The sequence below is a fragment of the Geospiza fortis genome, unplaced genomic scaffold (genome assembly GCF_000277835.1).
Source record: "Geospiza fortis unplaced genomic scaffold, GeoFor_1.0 scaffold29, whole genome shotgun sequence".
Lineage (NCBI taxonomy): Eukaryota > Metazoa > Chordata > Aves > Passeriformes > Thraupidae > Geospiza > Geospiza fortis.
This window is the reverse complement of record NW_005054349.1, coordinates 759,455-768,951: the sequence shown is the minus strand read 5'-3', so window position 1 is coordinate 768,951 and position 9,497 is coordinate 759,455. Positions and strand designations below refer to the sequence as shown.

Below are 9,497 nucleotides of genomic sequence, written 5' to 3'. Positions count from 1 at the left end.
TGTGTGTGGCTGGAAGGGCAGCGAGCAGCCCTGGCTGCGGGCTTGGGGGCAGAGTGACCCCCAGGCACATCTGGGCTGCAGCCCCTGACAGCCACAGCAGGCCTGGGAAAGCTTCAGGTAAAGGAGAAGTGACCAGAAAGCTTTGGAAAAAAGGGGAAATAGAATAAATATTGATTATGCTGGAGTGTGCTGAAGTATGCAGCCTGTCTGATTTGAAACAGCCAGAGATTATTCCCTAGGACCCACTCTGGGAAATAATCAGTGTTTAAAATTTGATTATCAGGAAGCCCAAGGACTTTAATCTGCATAGATGTGCTTCAAAACATTTATTTGCAGGAACAAGGATGTTTGATTTTTAGCTGTCATTCCATTTATAGATAATCCAGAAAAATGTCTGCCAGCTTTAAACTCCTCGTGTGTTTAGTCAGTGTGGTCTTTGTTTCCTTCTCCCAGGGAGAGGTAAAGTTGTGTGTATTGTTCTGATGTGCTTCGTTGCCTCTGAAATGATCCTGGTGCTAAATATGGCATTGATACAGCTCTGCCATGATTTAATTAGGAAGAAATCTATAACTGAACATAAGAACAGCAGCCTCTCCAGGGCTGTGGCCCCGTGCCAGGTGGAAGCATGATTCCAGGAGCTTATTTGTGCACAATTAAGGACGGTCACAGCCTGAGAGCCCAGCCTTGCTCCCAGGGCAGCAGCCTTGCATGCTGCAGCTCCCAGCAGAAGCCTCAGCCCATTGCATTGCCAGGGCTGGGGGCACTGGGGGGCTTGGCAAAACAGGGAGTGGGATTGCTGACTGTGAAATACAAACATTTACATTGGGTATGGATATTGAGGGGAGGGCAGTGCTCCCTTGGTGCATTTAGTGCAATACATTTGTTGCCAACTTGTGGCTTTCACCCTGTTAGAGTCATCAGAAACATGAGAAATAACATCTCTAAGGTCTATATATCCTTTATTACACAATTTCATGGATAGTTTAGGGAAGTTCAAGTTCCACCTTTGGATTAACACATTGATAAACGTGTTTGCTTTGGATTTGTGCTTTATTTTGATTGCTGCTTTTCCCTTTCCCCAGAAACTGCAGTACCCATCTGTGCAAAGGACATCAGTGATGATCTGATGAAAGAGTTTGCTTTCCTGTCTGGTGAGTATGAGAACATCTTCAGGGTCTCTCTCTCCCTGTGGTAATTAAATACTCCAGAGAAAGTTCTTTGCTGTTTGTCAGAGTGATGCTTCCCACAGGCTGTTAGCCATCAGGTGGTATCCAGTGCCACTAGAAATGCTGTTAATAAATCATGGAGGCACTTTGGAGCAGCAGATTAGGTTTCTGTCTCGTGCCACTGTAAAATATTCTGGCTGCCAGCACTGCATGCATTACAAGCACTTTGCTATGAAATGCATTTCTGTAGGTTCCAGAGCAGTGTGCTTGTTTGCCCTTGTATTTCTGATTTCTTCTGCTGTGCTGTTTAAGTACACTCAGTGAATAAAGGAAATGCCTGGTACTGAATGAATTAGTTTCCAGCACCTGCCCTTGTGAGTTGGGCTCAGAGGCACATTTGGCTTTGTTTGGCTCTGAGTGCTCTGAGCTGCTGGTGCCCCTCAGCAGCGCCAGGGCAGCATCCCTGTGTGTTTGGCAGGTGGAAGGGGCAAGGACAAGGCCTGGATCATCACCCTGCCTGACAACGCTGGCTTCAACCAGGTGTCCGAGGAGAGCGTGGCCAGAGTGCTCACCTACCTGACCTCAGTGCCCAGGTAGGAGCTGCGGTGTGCCCTGGGTGGGCAGGGGTGCAGAGTGCTCACCTGCCTGATCTCAGTGCCCAGGTAGGAGCTGCGGTGTGCCCTGGGTGGGCAGGGGTGCAGAGTGCTCACCTGCCTGATCTCAGTGCCCAGGTAGGAGCTGCGGTGTGCCCTGGGTGGGCAGGGGTGCAGAGTGCTCACCTGCCTGATCTCAGTGCCCAGGTAGGAGCTGCGGTGTGCCCTGCCTGCCTTGGGCAGGGCTCTGCAGGTACAGCAGGGTGTGGGTGAGGGCTCCCTCAGCTCTCAGAGCAGGACAGGGGTGCCAGCCCTTGGTGTCCAGTGAGGTGTTCTGTGTGCCAGGAACTGCAGGGCAAGGAGTGGGCATCATCCCTGTGGCCTGTCAGCTGGAATGTACCACGCATTTACTTGATGAAGTTTCTAATTAGCAACAAGCTTCCCTCAAGCTTTGGCGTGTGTCACTGCTTAAATATACCATGCTGCTGCAAAATAATGTTTTGACGTGTACAAATAGAGAGTCACTGCTGTGGAAAAAGAGAAGTGAAACCAGAGGAAGAGCCTAATTACAGAACAAAGCCTTTGGGGTCCCTGTGACAGCTGACAGCCCAGCAGAGAGCAGCAGCTCCCATTACCTGCCTGTGTGTCAGGGCTGAGCTGCTGACAGTCTGCCTGTGCCTCACACGGGGCTGCAGGCTTGGATTGATGGCCCTCCTCATTCTTGCTGCTGAGCCTGGTCACTGTGTTACCTGGAATCCTTCATTTTCTTGAATAATGCCTGTTTTGGCAGATTCTGTCCTGCAGGGAGAGCAGGCTGACAGCAGCTGGGTGGGAGCTTTCCGTCAGCAGCTGCTTTGGAAGAAGTGTGGAGTGTTTAGGCACCTCTGTTCAAAAAACAACAAAAAAAAAACAACCAAAAAGGAGCCTCTGGTTGCTCTGTCCTCTTTTTGATGGACTCAGAGGCTTCAGGGGCTCCTGGCCCAGCAGGAGCAGGACCCTGCCAGGTGTTTTCATCCTGTGCAGGCAGCCCTGCTCTGTGCAGCTGCAATTCCCAGCTCTGGCTGGTTCTCCAAGGTTTCTCATCCCACCCTGGCATTAGCAGGATGAGCAGTCCTGCTGTCCCTGTAATAGGTCAGACTCAATCAAGAAACTAATGAGAGCTGCAAGCTTGCTGGTGATTCAAACACGTTCAGCATGTTTTTAGTAAAAGCACTTTAATCATCCTGCTCTGCTGCTCCTGCCACCACAGCAGCCTGCCCCAGTGTCTGATCAGCTCAGGAACATGTGCTCCCCAGCACCTGGGGGCTGGAAGGCTCAGGGGACCAGGAAGGCATCACCTGGGGAGGGTGGCAGGTCTGTGCCAGCCCTGGTGCCCTGGGTACACATCCCCCAGCAGCAGCATCACATCGTGGGGCTAGAGTCAGACTTTGGCCAGAAAGCCTCTAAAAGGGGGAAATATTTCCCTGCCAGAGGTATTTCATTTCCTCAGCTGTCAGGGTTGGGTGGCATTTCATTTCCCCATGTATCAGGGTTAGGTGGGTGCACCAGCACCTGCTTACCTGGATGTGCAGGGCGGATCAAAGCCACACAGCCCTGCCAAGGAGCTGCTTGGTGTCCTGCCTCTACAGCCTGGGAACACCTCAGGGCTGTCAGGTTTGTGGTGTTTGGGCAAGCTGAATAGTTTGGAGTATTTTGGGAAGCTGAATTTCACGAGGCACTCTTCTCCTGGAAATCACTGTTAGATAAAGGAGATGGATGCTGGAAGCTGCTCCCGAGTCCTCAGGGCAGGTGCGTTCACAGCAGAGCCAGGAGGAAGGTGACTCTGTAGGCAAGTGAATTTTTGGTATTCCTGGGAACTGCTGCAGGCAGGAGGCAGCTGCAGGAAGTGCTTGTGTGGATGAGCTGGAAGGGAAAATAAGTAATAGGTGCCCATTTCTATTCTGTGCACATCCAGCTCCAAATGCTGCCTGCCTTCAGGCTGGCTGTGCTGGGCAGCACCTGCGGGGGGGGCTGGAAGCAGGGAGGTGTGAGAGATCTGCATTTGCAGAAAAGAGACCTGAGCAGTGAGAAAGCAGCACTTTATCCAGGCTTGGATTGAGCACTGTGACAGTGTGGTCCTTACAGCAAATACAGATCTTTTCTCTGGGCTGAAAGAATTGATCTCTTCCAAGTTAAGCCAGAATTCCAGTAGAAGCTTAAAAAAACATAAATCAGTTGAAGTCAGTTATGGTATCTGTAAGATTGTTAGTACAACAAACTGACTGAATTACCATTCAAGTAAAACTTGCAAATGGAAAGAATCCCTGTGTGTGTAGCCTTGGTGTGGTGTTACCTTCAGTCCTGTGTGCAGCTCTGGGTGCCACATTTACAAAGGATGTGAAGCTCCTTGGATTGTGCAGAGGGAGCAGGTCTGGAGGGAGGGCGGGAAGAATGTGAGGAGCAGCTGAGGCCTCTGGGCTTGTCCTGTGGAGAGGGAGGCTGGGGGGATGCCCTGCTCTCTGGGCTTCCTGAGGATGTGCAGAGGAGGGGGCTGAGCAGAGGAGGGTGCTGAGCTCTTGCCCGGGCTCCCAGGGGCTGGACGTGTGGGGATGGAGCCAGGGCAGGTTTAGAGCAGACATTGGGAAGCGTTTATTTGCTGAGGGGGTGTCAAACACCAGAACAGGTTCCCTGGAGATGCCATTGATTCCCCACGCTGTCGGTGTTCAGGGGGCATTTGAGCAGTGCCCTGAACACATCTCCTAGCTTTGGTCAGCCTGAAGTGGTCAGACACCTGGACAGGTGATCACTGTGGGTCCCTTCCTACTGAAATGTCGCATCCTATTCTGTCCTCTGCTGGTCTTTGACTCACAGCTTGTTGATATCTGGACAAGCTTTGCCTGTTTGCTGTGGGCTGGAGGTGAGGTGCAGTGGCTCAGAGCAGTGACACAGACAAGTGGCACAGTGGAGGGTGCTGGTGCCTATAAATATCTCTGGATTTCAGCGTTGGGCAGGTCCTGGTGCTCTGATCCCACCAGCAGCAAGGAGTCTCTCAGGGCTGTGCTCAGTCTCACAGCTGCAGGCCCCAGGGTCCAATTTCAAGTCCTGCAAAACATCCCAGGTCTTTATTTTTAGTCTGGTGCATCAAAAAGTGACAAGAAACACCCAGAGAGAAGCAATCCTTGCCCTGGCTCTCTGTCTCCATCTTCCTGCTGCTGGATCCAAACAAAGAGCCCCCAGAGCCTTGGTAGAAGGCATTGATTTATTTTTATTGCCACTCTAAAAGGTACATCACAGCCTGGAAATCTGATAAACTTGCAAGGCCTGGGTTGCAAATGGTCCCAGACTTTCTCCACTGGCCTAGAATAAATGTCAAATTTCTCCCAGTAGGTGTCAAGGCTGTCAGACTGCTGGGAGCTTCCCTTTGTTTCTGTAGGGAGCTGGTAAAAGTCCATTAGCATGCTCAGAGGTGCTCCCTGAGCACAACCTTGTCCTGAGTTAATGACCAGCTTTTCTTAACCTGCACTGCACTACAGTCTGGCTGCCTTTTCTGCATTCGGGGGGGCTGTCTTCAGGTTTTATTATGATAACAGCACTTCTGTGCAAACACGGTTTATTTTCTTCACTTGCGGGCCCTTGGGAAACACCAGGGAAGTTGGGAATTGTTCTTTATAGCTCAGAGACATACCTTTTAAAATTTTAGAGAGTGCTGAAAAACCAAAGGCTTTTATTTTTGCCTCAAACCAAAGGATCCTTTGGCTGCTCCCACCCACCTGGGTCACTTAGCTCATGGTGGGAGTGAACAGAGCTGACAGAAACCTGCAGAGCTATCTCACATTGCCTAAACCACTCTAAGCAAATAAAGGTTTAGGCTGAAAAGTCAGACTCACCATGCTCACAGCCTCAGACTTTATTCCATGTGTTCTGTGTATGACCCATATGTAAAATCTGATGTTCATTTTCTCTGCTCTTTTCTTCTACACTTCAAAGCCACTGAATGAATTCAAGAGAAACCTTTGCACTTTGGGCGTGAAGTTGCAGATCCATAAGATGTGGCACAGGGAGCTGGGTGCCTCTCCGTGCCTTCAGCCAGCTTTTGTTATGAGTCAGAGGGAATTGCAGTCCTTATCCCTCTGAGCACCACTGCTAATTCCTCTTAAACGTGCTTGTCAGAGTCCTAGCTGCCACAGAGCAGGCAGCAAGATGAGCACTGAATGAAAGCTCCTGCACTGCCTTCAAGTGACTTTTGTTTCTTTCCTGTAGTGAGTTGCCAAGTATTGTCTGCCTTGTGATCCCTCTGAGTAATCCCCGTGCGTTTGCCTTGCCAAGCACAGGAATTAGCAGGGATGATGCTGGCACAGGGCTGTGCCCAGGGCAGCCCCCTGAGCCCTCTGGGGAGCCAGCAGTGTCCTGGGAGCCTCTCCCAGCAGCAGGACAGGTGCTGTGGGCAGGCCTGTCCCACATGGTTGTCCCACATGGCTGTCCTGTGTCAGCATCCACAGGGTAAACACTGCAGCCATTACCTGGCTGTGCTCTGAACACACTCCTGGGGAGGAGGAGGAGGTTCCAGGCTGGCTGTGTGCAAACAGAGCAGCTGTAGCTCAGCTGCTGCTGTGTGCTGCTCCCCCAGGCTGCCAAGGAACGTTTGAATTGCAGCCAGGGCAGCCCTGGGCCCTGCCAGAGCAGGCAGCCCTGGTGCAGCTGGCTGGCCTGGCCGCACTGGGCATCTCAGAGCAGCTCAGAGGGCTTGGGTGTTACAGGGACTCTGTGCTTGCTGAGCCAGCTGGGCTGTGCTGGAAAACGCCTTGGGCCAGTGGCTGCCTCCCTGCAGGACGGGCTGGGGGAGCCACCACAGCTCCCTGTCCCCTCTGCCAGGCTGCCACTGCTCTGCCCTGCCACCCTGGTGTCACCCCTCCTGTCTCCTGCCCTGTTGGTGTCCCCTCTGCTGTCTCTTGATCTATTGGTGTCTCCTCTGCTGTCTCCTGCCCTGTTGGTGTCACCCCTCCTGTCTCCTGCCCGAACAAGGCAGGAGTCCCCTCCTGGCTGCTCTAACCTGGGCAGGGAAGGCAGGGCTTTGGGCCATCAGCTGGGGGAGCCTCTGGCCAGGGCACAGCTCCTCTGCAGGCTCCTTCTCAAGGCCAGTTTGGGTTTCAAGAGCAGTCTGTCTGCTGTCACCACCTCTGACCCAGCCACAGGTGATGCTGAACCCTGGCTAGCACAGTCACAGGGACATTGGGCTGGCAGGGGAGCTGTGGAGATCACAGAGCCTGGGCTGGAAGGGATCTTAAAGATGATCCAAGCCCCCAGCCAGAGCAGCCTCACCTGCAGCAGGTTGTGCTGGAATATCTGGAGATGTGAAAAGCCCCAGGTGGGTTTTTAAAATATCCAGAGAAGGAGATTTCACAATCTCTCCTGGCATGTCCCAGGGCACTGTCACCCTCAGGAGAAAGACATTTTTCCTCATATTCAGATGGAATTCCATGCGTTCAGTTTGTGCCTGTTGCCCCTTGTCCTGTTGCTAAGCTCCACTGGAAAGAGTTTGGGCATTCAGGAAATTTTTTTCAAAGGGAATTTCAAGAACTGCAGAAATACTAAAATGTGGTTTGCATTCTGAGCTCTTGGATTTGGGTTTTTTTTGGGAACAGAGTCACTTTTCTTGGAACGTTATCTGGTTATTGGTATTTTCTTATCTTGCAGTCAGCATGAGTCTGACACTAAATTTATCCTAATCCTGGACAGAAGACTGGACACATGGACATCAGTCAAAACGACTCTCCAAAAAATAGCAGTAAGTCCTCTTTAATGTGGATTGCTTTTAGTCACCCTGCCTTTGGATTGCTTTTAGTCACCCTGCCTTTGTGTATCTCCTTCAGAAAACACTGGGAACCAGAGCAATGGTGCTCCTGCTTCCTCTCTAGGCAGCACTTTGCTTTATGGCCCTGTAATTAATTTTAGTGCATAAATGAGCTGTTTGTGTGTTAATTTGCTTGCTTGATCCATTTCCTGGGGTTTATACTCTTTTGCACTCATTCAAATATGTTTTGTGCCATGTTCTATGCTTTTGATGGGTGGAAAACTTTGCTCCATATATGTTCTTTCTTGACACTGGTTATTAGTTTATCTTACCTAATTGTTGGTGACTGAAAGTTTTAGGTTCTTTAAACAGGCTTCACAAGGATTTGTATGTGGGCATGGATGGAAAAATCTATTTAAAAGTGTATGGATGCATTAATGTGTTTTAAATGATCTGGTACATGCATTAAGCATTGGCAGGTACCTGTTGTGAACACAGCTCCCAAGGGGGGTTGTGCAATTCTGCATTGCTCTGTGTCTGGGAACCAGAGCTTGGATTTACAGCAGAGCGTGCAGCTGTAGGAAAGTCCCATTTATGGGTGTGTGGGGAGCTAGGAGCTAACAGAGAAATCCTTTCCCAGCCACACCGTGCCATGGGGGTGGGTCAGTGCGAGTATTCTGGGTGCATTATTGTTGGGCTTGTTTCTGCTCAGTCACTGAGGGGTTGAAGACATTGGTCCATCTGAGAAGGGATGAAGTGAAGGGAATGTACTGAGGCAGAAAATGCTTGCCTCGTTCTGATAAAGTTAGATTTACGGTATTTTAAATGGTTGATGCTGCTACAGCTGAACTTGGTGTTAAAAATACCTGGCTTTGCTGGCAGTTTGCTGGTCAGCATCCCCTTGGAGGCAGAGAGGGCTCCCTTTTTGCAGTGGGAATGAGATCCCACTAAGAGTATTTTTGGTTCTGATTTTTCTGAATGTTAGAATCTGAACCTGCAAGTGTGGTTACCATACCACCAAAAAAGAAGCAGCATTTAGAAAGTAGTTCTTTAAAGTGATCATCAAAATTCAGTTCTGCTGCCAGCGTTTGAGCAGGAGCTAATACCAAGAGCATCCTTTAAGGATGAAGGACTTGCTTTGCATAGTCTGGAAGTGTCAAATGGGAAAAAAATCCTGTCCTAATTTGTAGCTTCTACAGAAGTGTCATTCATTTTGTGTTTAATAAGAAAATGTAATTATTTGAGCAGACACCCTGTTTGTGCCATGTGTCCATGTGGAGAGGTGACTTTGCCTGCAGTGTCAGGGCTGTCCATGCAAAGAGTGGGAGGTGCTCTGTGCAAAGAGGGATGCAGGAAACCTGTGTCCACTAAATCTTAACACTTGGGAATATGGTCTTAAAAACGGAGTCAGGTCTTAAATGGCTGTCTCTGTGTCCAGCAGGTGTAAGGACAAAAATTTAAATCTTGATTTTTTTTCCCAGTCATGCATCATAAGCCCTGATGCAATTAAAAAAAAATCTTTTTTTGATCTTTGTACAATTTTGGAGTACAGGAGTGCCATGAAGCTGAATTTAAAGCACAGACTGTGTCCTATTTTTTCCAGCATATGTATATGCAAGTGCAGCTCTGCGGTTGTGCATCTGATCTTGAAAATTTTTCTATCACACTGTACAGATTTTTGTTTTAACTCTTTGTGCATGTCTGTAATTGCCTGGGCAGAGCAGGCTTGCAGTGCAGTGGGAAGTGATGCTGGGCAAGCCTCGGGTTTTGGCCAGAGCATCTTTCCTTGGTTGGCCCCAGAACCCAGAGCAGCTGGAAAGGCACCTTGGAGATATCGGCGGGGGGAAAGGGAAGGGTGAGAGCTCCGAGCCGGGAGCCCAATCCGCGCAGCAAAGAGCGGCTGCAGCGTGATTTTTGGCATTCCACCTTAACAGCAAAGCCGGCGCTGGGGAGGAGAGCGGGGCTGCC

At 50.1% G+C, this 9,497-nt stretch overlaps 1 protein-coding gene across 1 annotated transcript in view; it reads left to right on the top strand.

Moving 5' to 3' along the window:
- Positions 1–1,090: 1,090 nt before the first annotated feature.
- The window catches only part of MCF2 (MCF.2 cell line derived transforming sequence), a 42,820-nt gene continuing 34,413 nt past the window's right edge, over positions 1,091–9,497 (top strand). Inside the window, exons 1-3 of the mRNA XM_031058815.1 lie at positions 1,091–1,151; positions 1,645–1,759; positions 7,433–7,523. Of these exons, the coding sequence (XP_030914675.1) occupies positions 1,127–1,151; positions 1,645–1,759; positions 7,433–7,523 (231 nt within the window). The 5' untranslated portion in view covers positions 1,091–1,126. The remainder of the gene's footprint in view (positions 1,152–1,644; positions 1,760–7,432; positions 7,524–9,497) is intronic.